This window comes from Psittacula echo (assembly GCF_963264785.1).
Source record: "Psittacula echo genome assembly, chromosome: 4".
In the NCBI taxonomy this organism is placed as follows: domain Eukaryota; kingdom Metazoa; phylum Chordata; class Aves; order Psittaciformes; family Psittacidae; genus Psittacula; species Psittacula echo.
Genome location: NC_137738.1, coordinates 72,202,993 through 72,219,069, shown reverse-complemented (window position 1 = coordinate 72,219,069; position 16,077 = coordinate 72,202,993). Strand labels below are relative to the sequence as shown.

The window sequence follows — 16,077 nt, the reverse complement described above, 5'->3', positions numbered from 1 at the left end:
ACATTCATGGTAAACTCAAAACATAAGTCCAATGTTTTCAATCTTTTAAATGCTACATAAACAGTGGGTTTATTGTTAGTTTGTTAAATTTAAGCCGGTAACATTCTTAAGGTATAATTAAATTCTCTCACATAAGAAGCTTCTTAAAAAGGATACATTTTATTTTTCACAGTTCTGGACTATTTCCACTTCTTGCCAATGCTGCCATGTCTGTCAAGCCAACATTATTGAGTCTGTATGAGATTTATTACCTCCCTTTGGGGAAAACATTGAAACCAGGACTGCAAGGACTGTTAACTGGAATTCTGCCTGGGTTAGAGGAAGGGTCAGAGTATTATGAAAGGTAAGGTTAGATAACTTAATGAGGTGATATGCTTGATTTGTTGGGAATTTTTTGGTTTTGTTTGATGAAAAGTTGCAGAAAAAACCCAAAAACTTGTATATGGTTTTATTTTATTTTTTAAGATAGTTGGTGTTTAATTTCATCCAGTCATATTAATTGCAATGGAATAGTATGGCAGAAGATTCTTAACCTTAATTATGACAAATTAACTGTTATTTGTTCTTGTTATTAAAAGACATTAATAGATGACATTAGACAATAGAATAGACATTAAGTAGACTTAGTGTTATATGTTGGTCTCTCAAGTAACAAGCAATAGGACCAAGAGGAAATGGCCTCAGGTTGTGCCAGGGGAGGTTTAGGTGGGTATTCGGAAAAATTTCTTGACAAAAAGTGTTGTCAAGCATTGGAACAGGCTGCCCCAGGGGAGTGGCAGAGTCACCACCCCGCAGGTGTTTAAAAGGCATGTAGATATGATACCTAGGGACATGGTTTAGTGGTGGACTTGGCAGTGCTAGGTTAACAGTTGGACTCAATGATCTGAAGCGGTTTTCCAACCTGCATGGTTCTGTGATTCTTGTTGTGAATTGAGAAACGTAACATGTTAGGAACAAGCATCTTTGATTCTTTTCCATGGATTTCCTCGAAGGTGTTACTGCCATATTATTCCTGGTCTAAAATATGTACCTTAACTGAATTTAAGATTGCAAACAAAGCTTCTGTCATTAAGATTTACTTGTTAAGATACCTAAATTATCATTAAGTGTGTAAGAGACAGCAGTAATACATCTATCTAATCCACCTATAAAGGTTATTACTCCTTTTCTAGCAGAGTGGCCTGGGAGGTATTAGCTCTTCTTAACTCAGCTGGGGCTTAGGCTTGCTGGATATCTTGACTGTGGTATCTGGAGCGCTGGAATAGAATCTTAGAATTTTTGGAATTGTTTACACACTTAACATATTCTTGATATTTCCAACTTCAGAAGCTAGAGTTTTCACGACTTATATGTGAAGAGCAATTTAATGTTGTCTTTCTCTATTTCTGTGTAGGTAGATACAGCAGTGTAGTTGGCATCATTGCAGCAGGGAACAAGGGCTACTCAGCTTGCCTCCTGGGGCCTGCCATAGCGTGCAGAGGTGCTGTCACATGAGTGGGAAGAAATGAGAACAGGGGAAGGGATTGCTTGTGCCGAAAGAATTGTGGTATTTTTATGCCCTGTTATTACCAGTGGTGCTCAGTGCAAAGAATGAAAGGTCATTTGCTTGAATCTTTTTTTTTTTCAGTAGCTGTGCTTTCCTGCTGTCTCTCTGAAACCTCTGTCTATAGCAACATTTGGCTTTAAGTAGCAGATGAGAAAGTTATTTGACTTTTTGAACGGAAGTACATAAGGAGAAACCATGGGCAGGCGGAGGCATTTTGCAAGGCAGGTTGGCCCATAGGCTTCTTAGTTGGATCTTACTGTTCAGGCTACATTATAAGGTTATAATTAAGGCTTCTCTTGGCCTCTCATAAAGAAAGCTTTGACCTTCTTGTAACAATTAATTTTTACACTTATAAAAATTGGAGGCTGGGGCAAGGGCTGTGATACATGCCCTGATTCAGCTGATTTGATTTTACTGCAGAACGAACACACTGTTGGAGAAGGTTGCCTCTGCTGTGGATCAGTCGGCGTTCTACAGTGCTCTCTGGGGTAGCCTCCTCACAAGCCCTGCAGTTCGCTTGCCTGGCATCACCTATGTCCTCTCCCATTTGAACAGGAAGCTTTCAATGGAGGATCAACTCTACATAATTGGCAGTGACATTGAATTAATGGTAATGTTCTGTTAGAACAATGAAGATATGGGTCTTACTTATGAACATTTAACCCCCCCCAAAGTATATTATTATATTTTCTGTATCTTTGTGCATAGCCTTTGAAGAGATAAAAATGCACATTTACTATAGCTCCAGTTAAGCTGAAGTATTTGTGCATGATAAAAATTGCAAAGATGAGTTAATGTTTCAGAGCTGCTTAGGTTTTGTATAAAACTTGCCATTCATGACACACTTCAATTAAAAGTGGTTCAGTTTTGTTGCATGTTTTAAAAAAAAAAAAAAAAAGTAAGTATTACTTTGTCTTTTAAACTTAAGGTATTCATTGGTAATATAAAAAAGGCAAAAGTTCAATGTTTTTATAGTTCATGGAATTTATGTTGATTATATGTTTCCTCAGTGGTGAAACTTTATTTTTTTGTTTTATCTTGTTTCATTATTCAGAATTTTTAAATAACTTCATTTTGCACGTATCACTATTTATAAACAACTGTTCTTATTTTGTGAGTGTTCTCTTATATCTACCTTCTTAAAATAATACAATAACTAAATATTTTTTGGGGGGGTCTGCTGTTACTTCAGGTGGAAGCAGTAAGCACATCAGTGCAAGATACCAGTGTTTTAGTGCAGAGGAGCACGTTGGACCTTATCCTTTTTTGTTTTCCTTTCCACATGAGTCAGGTAGGTTATTAACATGAGAGATAAATTGGCAAACTCCTAAATATACTCCAACTTTTAAGTCAGTAGCAGTATTTTGTTGGTCTTTGTTAATGATTTTCTCCAAGATTGAGTGAGAGTCACATGTAAGAGTTTCTCTGATAGATTTGGCTATTCTAATGTCAGGATGTCTTCCCTTCTGCTTTTTAACTTAATGTGTTAACCTTGGATTTAACTTTAAGTTCTGTATACGCAAATCCAATGTAAATGATGATGTTTAATCTATGCAGAAGCTTTTAATTTGCTGTAATTTGCTGAGAAAACAAATTACCTGTTCATTGCAAATTTCAAATTCCCAGTGTTCAGAAGCAGCAAAAGTTAATTCTCTTAGCATGACTGATTCAGAACACTAGATAATTGAAAATTATTCTTGCTTTTAGGTGAGTAGTTAGCCCTCAGCTAGCAGTAGTGGGAGACAGACCTCACAACTTCTAGGTATTTTTTTGTTCCCCCTGCGTTTTTTGGTAGCCGCTTCCTGTTTTTAAGTTATCCATGTTTCGTTTTACTTCTGAAGGAAGACTTGTCTATAAAGTTGATTCTCATCTTGTTAGAAATTACGGAAAATCTGCCCTTTCCTGTAAAAAGAACTGTGTTCTTGCTTGTTAAAGTGGTTCATTCACATCTATCAGTTACTATAGAAATATTTATGTCTCTGTTCAGGTGCTCGAATGATGAAATTATCAATACAGATATTTTTTAATACTAAGACTTACATAAGCATTTAAAATAATAAGAGATTGAAAGATATTAAAATTTTTTCAGATTTTTTTTACATTGGATTTTAGTTGAATTTGCTTCAAAGGCCTAATGAACAAAATGAAATGTCTCATAGCGAAAATGAGCTGTCAATGGAGTCAAGGATTTTTGCTGTTCATAAAAGGTGCATGCTATTGCAATGTCTGTTCCAAATGATAGTTGTATTTTAGTATCTTAAGAGCAAGCTTGTTTTCTTGTACTATTCTGGATTCAGAAATGTCAGAACATGAAATTAACTACGTTTTAGTGTACGTTAAGCTGCCAGCATAGATAACATAGCTGCTAGCGTATGTTACTTTTCATAGTTACATGTAATCAAATTTAATTGTGTTTCTAACATCAGGCAACACGTCCAGACATGATAAGAATTTTGTCAGCAGCCCTTCATGTAGTGCTGCGCAGGGATATGTCACTCAACCGAAGGCTTTATGCATGGCTTCTAGGTAGGTTTGTATTTCATTTCATTTTTCAATAAAAGTGGAGGAAGTATTGTATGTTCATTAGCAGTATTTTAACATATTGCAGAGAAAGATTATTGGAAAAATACAGTACTTAATTTGTATCATAAAGAGAGGCACTGTCTCTCTCCATGGATGTGAAAGATGAAGAACGTTAACTCTTTCCTATTATATAAATGTAAAAAACATAAAACAACAACCAACCCAAAACTCAAATAAAGAAAACAAAGCACTGTACCACAGCTACTGGGAAGAAAATTGACTGTGTCCCAACCAAAACCAGGACAATAAATTCTTGATAAATTTTTCTATAGCAGCAGCTGTGGGCCACATTCAGGGGTTAGAGCCTGGTGCACTAGGCCTGCATAAATGGACATTGAAAAGCAACCTTTGTCTCCCTGGAAGCTTAAAATGGCAAAAAATAGAGAACAGGCATTATAGAGTTAAGTGGCAGTTGGAACACAACAGCATAGAAGGGATGAAAACAAAAGAATGTTGAAAAATGTTGATATTACATTGATGGAGGCTTGAGTATGCAAATTTTTAAACTCAGAGATTTGCATGTTTGAATTAAAGAATGGCCACTCTCTTCTGTTTTCCATGTGACTAGAACATTATTTCAGTGCCTTCCTGAACTAAAAATCAATCAATACAGGATATGCACTTTTATGCCTACCAAACGGTAAAATACCGATACAATACATTGTTAATTTTTTATATGAAACTGGAGACTGGGTATAGAGAAAGAAAATAATTTCTTTACTTGAGGGGAAGACTGGTTTACTGTCTGCTATTACCTTTTCTCATTTGACTTCCCAGCTCACCACCAAGCACATATGTGCTTCTCAGGCTATCCAGGAGCCTTGATGCTATTGCATCTTTCCCAGCTGATAGTTAAGAAATCAGAGGCAGATAGCCTGTGGGTGACTGGGTTGCAAGGAAGTAAGTAGTCAAGGGACTTGAGAGAGAACTGAAGTTACGGAGGGAGGAGTAAAGTTAGCAGAAGAGTTTTGCATGGCAGGATTGGTTTTGTTGCTGGAGATATTGCAGGGATCTAGAAGATAAATATGGAAAAATCTCAGCTTCTTTACTTTTATCATTTCTCAAGACACTGACTTGCAAATTGCTCATCTCTTTTTTTAAAGACAGTGAAATGCAGTGTCATTCTCTACACCTACATTTTCCAATTTAGGGGGAAAAAAAATTCCAGATTAAACACTGGACTAATGTTTCATCTAAATTTGGTGGACTAGATATGTCTTTTTTGCTGTCACTGAAAAGGATATTTTATGCGTTTAAAATGTCATGCTGGTTTTTGTTGTGGAACCTCATTCTACAACTGTTTCATGAGCATATTCCCTGCTGAAAGCTAATATAACTTCAGAACATAGTTTTATACTGCCTATTCCTGGTCCTTTTTTGTGAACACCTACTGCCTCCCTTTGCCATGTATTCAGACAGACCTTCTGGCAAAATAGCTTTTTTTTTTTTTTTTTTTTCTTATTTCTATTTTGACTCTGTGGTGCTCTTATTTTGTTGTGATATTCTACTAATATGAAACATCAGAGGACAGGGGTCAGTTATGTTGGAAGACCCTCTGAAGTCTGATGTTCCATATGAAATGATTTAATTTTAGCGTTAGCTATTTCTTCCTATTGTTTTATAGCTAGGAGTGGTCTATTAACATTCTCTAGGCATAAAAATCACATTGCATTACTTTAAGTACGGGTTAGCTTAACCGTTGTTAACAGTGCTTAAGTTGCTGCTAAAGGGCACGCATCTTCTCACACTTGCCTTCTGTTTTTGTTACTTCAGGACAAAAACTGTGGAAAACACTTCTTTGGAATGGGGTCATATCCTCACCAACTTCTTGATTTTTCTTTTTAATTTTTTTCTTTAAGCCTATTTTTTTTGTCGAATAAAAGGTTTAGTTGGTAAAAGAAAAGACACAAACTTAAAAAACAAAGATCTATCTCCTTCATTTAGTTTTGAAAAAAAAATTTGTTTTTTGTGTAATATGACTGTCTCTCTAAGTACCTTAGTCACGTCAGAGTGTTTTGCTTATTATCTCTTTATATTTAAAGTACTGAAGTTTGTGTTTCCATAATATTGAAATACTTTTGTTGGACGGGGTTTCTTTGAAGATACTCTAGGACTATGTGGTTTGTGCAATGTTAGCATTTATTTCTTTTGTATAAGTAGTAATTAGGTTAATAATGTTGCATAAAACTTAAGGTTGTAATTTGTGTGCAAACTGTTTGCATGGAAGTATCACTTAGTTTCGTGTATTAAACTCTGTAAAATCATCTTTCTCTTGCCCACATTACTTGGACTTCATCTTGGTAAGTTATCAACTCTAGTGTGTTGATTTCTAATTTAAAGAAATTGGCAAAATACTCTATTAAGAGACAAATATTTATTTGCCTTGTCTTTTCTTTACTTGAAGGTTTTGATAACAATGGTGCCCTTATAGGACCCAGAAGTACAAGGCACAGCAATCCCGAGGAGCATGCCACTTACTATTTCAACACCTTCTCTAAGGAGATGTTAGTCCAGGTATCTATACAATATTTTATTGTGGCATATATCTTCATAAATGGATGCTAGTCGGTCTTTATCTTTTGACTTCCATTTTCAATGTGACCCATGTATTTTCTTTTTGTGGTATTGTGTCCTACGCTTCTAAAAATCTCAAATCTCATCAGAGGAAAAATGGAGACATGGGATTTCTTCAGAATAAGAGTATGATCAAGACAGATACTAGATTTTTCTTTCTCCTCTTCCACAGTGAATGTATAGCATACATGGAAGATATTTGATTGTGAGCCCAGAACACTGCAGCCTGTTTTTTCATAAAACTGAATTGGAGAATTCTCTTCTACTTCTGTAGATCTGGAAACTCCTCTGTCTCTTGGGAATCAGAAAAAATTTATCAGATAGGTCTGAGTAAGAAAGATCTTCCTACCTCTAGGCAAGGGGAATGTCTTTTCTGCTGTCCGTTGGCAGTCAGAATAGTTGAGCAGATTGGCAGTCATCCTATTTGACCTCTAAAGCCTTACTAGGTGAGCTGGGATCACCTGGCCTCAAGAACTGTGCTCCTCCTGTCACATTAATTAAAACATACAGATGTCTTTCAAGATGCTGTGAATCTGACCTTGAAATCAGGAGACATTTTATCATTAAGGCAAATTAATAAGGTCAGGATTTCTCTGATATTCAGTCAGAATTGTGGCGCTGTATATGAGAATAAATGAAGATTCCAATATTAATAGCTGACATAAGAATATTTAGCTTATCACAACTTAAAGCTGATATCTAGCACAAAGCTAGCACTTTCAGTTTTATTTTAAGGTAATGAGATCTGCTCTTCTGCCTAATGAGGAAGAGACTGCAGAATTCCAGTTCAGCAAGGACCTCCTTGGTGCACTGTCACCCTTCTTTTGTCACCCTTCTGCCTCCCATGGCTGATGATTCAGAAATTATCCAAGTCTAGACAGGCTTGAATGGATACAATTTTATTTGTACCTTCTGTACAAAATGTGGTGAGCTTCTAGAAAAATTTAGGCATTTGTTAGTAGGTTGCAGTCTTCTTTTTAAATCTGACCCTCTTTCTAGCTTAATCTGTGTCGTTAGAGCTTTTCTGTCTGGCAAGTTTAACAGTGGTATAGAGTTGATATAGTCCATTTGATTATTTTCCTCTTTTTGGTAGCAGGCACTGCTGCTACAGTAGAATGGAGAGTGTCCAACTTTTATAACAGGGATAATTCACTTGGTTTTTGCTTTCAAGTTTTTTGCATATATTAAAGTCAGTGACTTGCTCTACATAATACGAATTGGATATGCCTTCTAAAATCATTTACTGTCTTTTGGAAGATTTGAAAGTATTGCTTCTTTCTGCCTTCTCTATCAGTCTGTGTGTGTGTTCTTTTACACAGTCCAACCCATCTTACTCATTTGATACAGTGTACTGAAAATTCTGACCTTCTACAGGCATATTCAATACAGCAGGGTAATCCTGACTGATAATACTTGGTTTGTAGCAAGATCAAACCTGTTTTCCTTCCCCTTCGTTCCTGTCTCTCTTCTTTGTCCTGCTTTTTTAGAAGCTGTGAAAGAGACAAACTAGTTTTGGCTCAGACAGTGAAGCCAGCCACAGAGAGAAAGCTAAGCAGAATCTGTGGCAGTTTTGTTTGGCTTTTTTTAAATTCTGCAGGTCATTCCCTAAACTGCTTCTGTACAGAAACTCAGTTTTCCCATTTGTTTTGAAGTTGACATTGCTATCTAGTCAACTTAGTCACGAAAGTTTTCTGCCACATAGATCACTGCTCAGATCGGGCTGGGTATCAGTTGGCGGGTGGTGAGCAGTTGTATTCTCTTCCCTTATTATTTCCCTTATCATTATTATTATTGGTGGTAGCAGTAGTGGTTTGTGTTATACCTTAGTTACTGGACTGTTCTTATCTCAACCCGCGGGAGTTGCATTCTTTCGATTCTCCTCCCCATCCTTCCCGGAGTTGAGGGGGAGTGAGCGACAGTCTGCATGGCTGACTGGGCTTAAACCACAACATTGGTATATCCCAAATGGGCAGATTATTATTTATTAAGGCCTTAATATCTATATGCCTTACCTTCTCAAACAATTTCTTTATCACTTTTTATGTCTTCTCCTTTATTCTTAGAAACCTTTGAGTTGGTATCTCTTTATATCTCATTTTTACTGTCACTATACATGCAATATCATGTTCTGTTCTACAGAAATATGAAATATTCTCTCAAGCAAAGTTGAGAGAATATTTAAGCATGGAATGAGCTGCAATGAGATGAAATAGTGGTCTCCCCTACTGAGAATTTTCCCTTTATGCATAGCTTTTATTGCATGTTTCAAAAACTGATTTCTGGTTTGTGTTTTGTTTTCCTGATATGTTTTTGCTCTTTGCAGGCAATGGTTGGAATATTACAAGTTAATGGGCATGGAGAAGAAAGCACATTAATGCAAGACTTAAAGCCTTTTCGAATTCTTATCAGTTTGCTGGATAAGCCCGAACTAGGTAATTTTCATATTAACGTCTAGTCTTTAGCTTGTTTTACATGGTTTTGCTTTGAGATTTTTTTCTGTTCTGTTGTTCAAATTGAAAAACCTGTATTCCTGGTGCTAGCAGGTTAGCTAGTTTTCTTAGATCTTCCAAGCATTGTATATGTTCTGTAGTTAATGTATTCATTAGATTTTACCTACCACAATTTCTTCTACTTTCAGCAGAGGAAATTTTAAGTTAAAATCATGGAGAGAACTGACTGCATGTTTTAAGAAATTAGATTGGATCTTTTCCATTTCTTTAATTGAATAGTGGCTTTCACTATTTTAAATGTCAGCTGTTGCTTTTGGGAAATAATCTGCTCTTTCTTCTAATATATACATTGAGATGAGAAATATTAACCAGAAGACTTCATTTTCAGGAGATTTTCTTTAATTATTATTTTGTGGGTGGTTTGGGAAGGGCTGTTGTTGTGTTGTGGGTTTTGATGTGCTGGGTATTTTTTTGTTTTTTGTGGGTTTTTTTTTTTTTTGGTGGTTTTTTTTTTGGTGGTTTTTTTTTTTGTTGTTTTGTTTTGTTTTGTTTTGTTTTTTTGTGATTTTTGTTTTTTTGTGATTTTTTTTTTTTTTTTTTGGTGTGTGGTGTTCCCAGTCCCTGACCTCCACAGCTAAAAGTGTTTTAATGCACTTTTTAGCAGATGTGTGCAGAGGACTATGGGATAAAAGTAAATGATACAAAAGTATTTGCAGCTGTTAAGTGTTGGTTATCTTGCATTTCTCCTCAGAATGACAGTTCTAGAAGTGACTGAAAAAAGTCAAAATAATTTTGAAGTCTATTCTAACATTTGGAGGCAGGATAATATTAGCATAAAAATGTAACAATTGAAAGAGTACAATGTGAAAGGGAATGGTTAAGACAAACCACAAAGAACAAAATGTTGTAATTTGTCATCTTCCTGGTAATTTGTGATTCCTAGGGGTTAGTTTAAATTTTCAGAGGTAGTCTGTACATTAAGATTTCATGAAGGAAGCGGAGCTATGAAGATTCTTCCAGCAAACTGAGATGGAAGAAGCTGATAGGATTTCTACTTAACCCGCTGCACTTTCACTTAGGGCAGCACAGTGGTGCTAGGAGAAAGCATGGAAAAGCAAGGGATATTTCAAGCAGAATTACTTTGTGAACTCCTTTCAAATTATTTTTCTTCCTTCAAACTTGAAATTTAGCTCAAATCAGAAGGAGGTGCTATTTCAAAAAGTATCTTGCAGACTATATTTGCAATTAAAGAAAACTTGCCTCAGATTAGAAGGAGGGAAGATGCTAAAAATATTTCAGCTTGTATTATAGAAGATGCTCAAAGTATTTTACCTCATATTTGCATTTAAATAGTTGAGTATATTTTCCATATAACAGCATAAGCTAGTTTATGGGTGGGTACATTTGAAAGCTCTCTTTGATCAGGAATACATGTAGTCCTGTTTACATGTTGCTGAGCTAATAATCCCTCAAAGACGGTATGTTGGTTTGAACAGAGGCCATACTGATGTGACTGTGCAGCTTTTGAACTAGATTTGTTTGTATCTAGCCATCATTCCTATTGTACAGTAAAATAACTGTGTTTGTATACTCCCTGGCGGTACAATTGACTGTGTATTCCTGGAATGCAAAAGCACTTCTGAAATTGATGTAACTTCTGAAATTGAACAGAAGGAATTTTATGGTTTCAGCGACCAAAGCTAGCTAATGATTTGGATTGTTTCTGGATGTGGACTGCTAGTGGTGCTACAATGCTTAAGACTGTTATTGCTGGTATTTCTCCCTAGGCCCTGCCATCCTAGAGGATGTATTGATTGAAGTGTTTCGAACATTATATACACAGTGCAAAGCAGAACTGGAACTTCAGGCAGAACCTTCTTTCAACAAAGATCACACGCAGCTAAGCAGGTGAATAATGAGTATAATATATTTTGTACTAAATAATAAATGTTTTTGTTGCTGAAGTAATGAATGTGAAGCCTGTGGGACTGTGACCCTGTTTCTTCATGATACAGGATCCACTGAAAGTAATTGCACTTCTGTGTTCAATGCAGATGTTTGAAGGTTTTACTGATACAACTGGAAGTCAGTATGTCAATGGTATAAATGAGTTTGGTGTTCTTTACATCTATGTTCACAGGAAAAAAAAAAAAAAGAGGACTGATGAGTTCTCTTGTAGAGAAAAACAAACACTGCTAGAAGACAGCCAGACAGGAGATAAAAAGAGTTTCAAGGTTCGAGTTGAATATCTTAAAAGGTGGAGAGAAGAGGGAAGTTCAGAGCTGGTGGGGAGAAACAACTGTAGGAATTATTATGGGAAAACAGGTGTATTAAAAATTGGGTTAGAAGATAGATTAAAGAAAGGATAGGGAAGGAACCTAGCAACTGTGAAAATTCATTGATGCGAGGAGCTTGCCAATATACTGAGCCCTAGAGCAACAACCGCTGTAGGGATGAGGGGAGGATAATTTGTCAGTAAACTCACAGTGCTATGTAGTTACGTAACTTGGAAATGAAGTATAAAAAATATAAAATGTTCCTTTATTTTCTTACAGCAAGCTGAGAGAAAACAAGAAAACAGCAGAATTGATTAAAACTGCCAATCTTCTCTTTAATTCCTTTGAGCCTTATTATATGTGGGATTATATTGCTCGTTGGTTTGAAGAATGTTGTAGGTAGGTTATAATACTTTGTATGCATAAAGTTGAAGTTGATTTTTGATTTATAAGCTTTTTTCTTCAAATAAGTTATTCTAATGTGGTCATTTGGTGTAGAAGTTTTTTCTTTCCACCTCTGCTGAAGTGAAGACTCCAGAGTGATCTCACCTCTAGTTTGTTTTGTTCTATCTGTCCAGCACAGGATTACTCAGTGGGTGTCTAGCAAACCTGTCATATTTACCAAGAGTTACATGTAGAATGTATTAACTTTTGTCCCACACTTTTAGGGAGGAAAAAAATGCGGGAGTCCTGCAAATGAGAACATAGTAAATGAGGGAGAACTAAAAATATTAACTGGAGGGAAGGGGGACCAAGCAGAAATTGTTGCTGTGGCAAGGGATAGATGATGTAAAGATTTGAAATTAAATTTGTAGAGGAGCGTTTGGAAGTTTTTTGTTTTGGGTTTTTTAATTATTTATGGATTATCTTAATAGTGTGTTTTGGACACTAAGTTGCATATGAGCCAGCTATATGCTCTCATAAGTAAAAAAACCTGTGTCTTGAGCTGTTTCAGGGGCAGTGTAGGTGAGAAGAAGTTAATTGTCCTTTCACTTAGTGTTTCTATAGTCACATGTGTAACATTATGTCCAGCTTTGGGCACCCTCCTTGAGGAAAGTGAAGAGGCTCTAGTAAAGGACTGCTAAGATAGTCAGAGTCATAGGACACTGCATGGGAGGTTTGAGGTAGGTGAATTGGGTTTAGCCTTTCAAAGAGGAGGCTCAGCAGCCTGTGACTTCCTGAAGGGCATTTATAAAGCTGATACAGCCATACTTTTGGTAATGGCTGATGGTAAAACAAGGGACAACAACAAGTGTTGGCTTGGGGATTCAGGCTGGACTTTCAGAAAAGATTTGCTAGTAACACAGTGCAACAGTGAAACAGGGTACCCAGGAAGGTTGTGGAGCTTCCATTGGAGATTTCAAAGACTCTGGTAGACAAAACTGTGGATGAATTTATCTAGTGTTGTTAGTAGTCCTGCTCAGTGTGAGAGATTGAGCTAGATGAAGTCCTTTCCAACATGTCTGTGACTTAATTTTTCTGTGTTGGGCTGAATTGCTACAGAGCACAATTTAAAACGAGCTAACAAGCAGGTGAGAATTTCACTACATATAAGTAGATGTTACTGTAAGCATGGATGCCAGATTGCCTTATTAATAAATAAATAGAATCTGGAGAATGTTTTTTGTTGGTTTTCTTTTGTTTTGTTTTTCTGTTTGCTTGGGTTATTTGTTTTGATTTTTCTACCTGAGCTGATGTGTTATGTAAGCTATTATCGTGTTTAAAAAGATACACCATTAAATGAAAATGTAACCAGTTGATTTTAAACTGTGAATTTGTAAGTTACTGTTGCATCATTTAGTTTGATCGTTGAATCACAGTTATTACTTTTCAAGCGATTTAGATATCCCTCTGCATTTGTCTTAGGCTTTGTCTAATGATCTTCCCCCCACTAAAAATAGGATTTCTTATATCTGGTATTTTCTCCCATCCAAGTATCGCTCACTGCTGTTGTGCCTTCTCTTGAAGCTATTTTTGATAAGTGAGTTAATTCAAGTCATCCTTTATTAGATACTACATTTGAACAAATCTCTGAGTAATTTCTGAAATGGTAGATCTTTCTGGGTAGGAGCACAGAATGTGAAAAATCTGTGTTATGTCGTATACAAACGGACCATTTCATTGAACTGTAAAGCAGGCTGCTAGTTTTATGAAGAGAATTATCTGTTGTTAGAGAGATACAGTAGCCCAGTGGATGTGTGGGCTAAGTAGTGTGCTACTTCTCAAATGCAGATTACTGACAGAACACAATTTGAATATGATTTTAAAAATCTTTTGATAAATACTTACTGACACTGTTTCAGACTTGGTTTCTGTAGTGCTTCTATTGTTTCAAATCCTTTTTTTAGTCCTGGCACATATGTTACTGAACCCTTCCAAAACAGAGGGAAATGATCAGCATAACTAACTATTGCTGAAAGTGTGACACTGCCCTCACCACCACCTCCGGCAGAATAAATGAATTGGAGAAACAAAATATTATTCCTTTGTTCATGTCCTTTGCTTGTAATATTTTCAGATTGCAGCCTGGTTTCACAGAGGATTTGTGTTCCATCTTCAATCGGAAATAGAGCTCAACAGAATTATGAATTCTTGTCTAGTAAAACAATGCAGTCCGCTGAAGTTCAAGTGGACATTTAGAAGAGCTTGTTTTGTTTTCCTCTTGCACAGCTTTAAAGCCTCATTGGCTTTTTATTTCACTTTTGTTTGTCTTTATCTCAGGTGCTTAGTGTCTTGGGTTTACATCTCTTCAAAATTACTGTTCTTCCAGTAGCACCATCTCTTAATTCTGTGCCCATGCTCATGCTAGCAAGTATTGTATATGGCAGAGTTTCAAATGCAATTTTCTGTAGCCTCAATTTCCTAATTTTATGAATGAAGACTGGTTTACAGCAAGACTGATTGCTGCTTTTTTCTGAAAGCATGTAAGGGGCCAAAATGAGCTATTCAACAGCAAAATGACAGATTGCTTATTTGTTTATAGGTATTATCACTGATGTGTACAGCTTTGCATTAAGTTACAGAAACATGGCCAGTGTAAGGGGGAAGGATAAATATCGTGAAACCCTATTTGAATTTTGCAGGAGGACTTTACATGCCAGACTTCAAACTGGGCCTGGAGGTGGTAGTGAGCAATCTGAGTTACCCCTGACAAATTTCTGCTTGTTAGTGGATTTTTTATTGGATATAGTTTCTTTGGTAAGAATTGCTTTATTTGTTGCTAATACTTGGATTCTGTATATTTGTAGTCTACAGAAATACTATATCTACTCTATAGATAGCTTTTCCTGACATTATATTGCCATAAAGGGGTGGATACCTTTAGAAGAAGTTTTGATTTCACTGTATGATTCTTAATAGACTGGTTGGATATAACCAAAGTGGGTTATTTTTATATTGCATTTTATAATGCTTATACCTGAAAATTTTTGTCTGTCCTTGATTTCTTTTCTCTAAAACTACACTATATTAATTACAAGTATGGGCTTTTGTAGCTTGATATGCTAGTTTAGATGTGCTGCTTTCTTATGAGGCTCTTCTAAGTGTCATGATAAGATGTGTCTTCTTTTTCTGTTGGCATTGCTTAATGTAGCAAAGACTGTTGGAACTGTTTTTTCTGTACCTGTCTTTCCTCAATTCTTTGCTTTCTCATTTCAAAGCCTACTAGAAGTATGAGAGTGCTGTGTCAGGTATGGCAATCAGCCTGTTTTTGCTTTTGTTCTTAATAACTTGTTTGTCTTTCATTCTCAAACTTTTATATTAAGGTTATTAAAACAATAGCAGTAGCATTCTTTAGCCTTATTATGTTTTGCAATGTGTTTGTTGTGTAATGAACAAGATGTAAAATTCTGAAAAAGACCTGAATACTTCTTGTAAAATTAATTTTGTATTTTTTTTTTTTTTTAAGTAAAGCATGTATTTTTTTATTCTTGAATGTTAAGATATTAATTTTACCTTTTCCATGTTCCATATGTTTAGAATACTTACCATTTGCTTGACAGTGCCGCTGTTTTAGAAGATAACATTCAAGGTGCAATTTGGTGTTGCAACTGATGAGTTTTACTATTACTTTTTTAGGAGACTTACATTGAAATACAGACAGAGCACTTGCCTCAGCTGTTGCTCAGGATGATTTCTGCATTGACGAGCCATCTTCATACTTTGCACTTGTCTGAGCTTACTGATTCTCTCAGGCTCTGCTCAAAGATCCTTAGTAAGGTCCAACCTCCACTGTTATCTGCTGGCACAGAAGGTATCCTGCAGCTTCCTAGTGGACACAGCAGCTCCATGAAAGAATGGGAAAATAAAAAGGTAATTGATTATTGTTTTGTAGCATCTCAGAAAAATTATTTTTGTGTGAAAAAGTGGGCTTTCTAAGTCTGTGCTGAGCCACCTACAAGTCTTTGGTTAGATTTGGTTTATCTAGATTTAATATCATACATATATAAATCACTTCAGAATCAGGGCCTAAGAACAAACTAATCAAGGTTTGAAGTTGTAAAGCACTTTAAGAGTCTGATCACATAGAAAACTGGACTCAAAGAATTATCAATTTTGGTTATGTATTTTCCTCTCATCTAACTTAACATGAATCAGATTAATACCCATCAGTTATTTTACTGTCACTGTTCTTAGAATAATTTAGAAA

At 35.9% G+C, this 16,077-nt stretch overlaps 1 protein-coding gene across 10 annotated transcripts in view; it reads left to right on the top strand.

Annotated features, from left to right (window-relative positions):
* Positions 1-16,077, top strand: part of DOP1A (DOP1 leucine zipper like protein A) — a 70,450-nt gene that overhangs the window by 15,359 nt on the left and 39,014 nt on the right. For 8 of the 10 annotated variants that reach the window (XM_080615387.1, XM_080615386.1, XM_080615388.1 and 5 more), the window contains 10 exons: positions 173-343; positions 1,967-2,156; positions 2,739-2,837; positions 3,973-4,072; positions 6,534-6,643; positions 9,027-9,135; positions 10,941-11,061; positions 11,709-11,828; positions 14,513-14,627; positions 15,507-15,740. In XM_080615387.1, the coding sequence (XP_080471513.1) occupies positions 173-343; positions 1,967-2,156; positions 2,739-2,837; positions 3,973-4,072; positions 6,534-6,643; positions 9,027-9,135; positions 10,941-11,061; positions 11,709-11,828; positions 14,513-14,627; positions 15,507-15,740 (1,369 nt within the window). The remainder of the gene's footprint in view (positions 1-172; positions 344-1,966; positions 2,157-2,738; positions 2,838-3,972; positions 4,073-6,533; positions 6,644-9,026; positions 9,136-10,940; positions 11,062-11,708; positions 11,829-14,512; positions 14,628-15,506; positions 15,741-16,077) is intronic. The other 2 variants (XM_080615389.1, XM_080615383.1) reach the window with 1 other exon arrangement.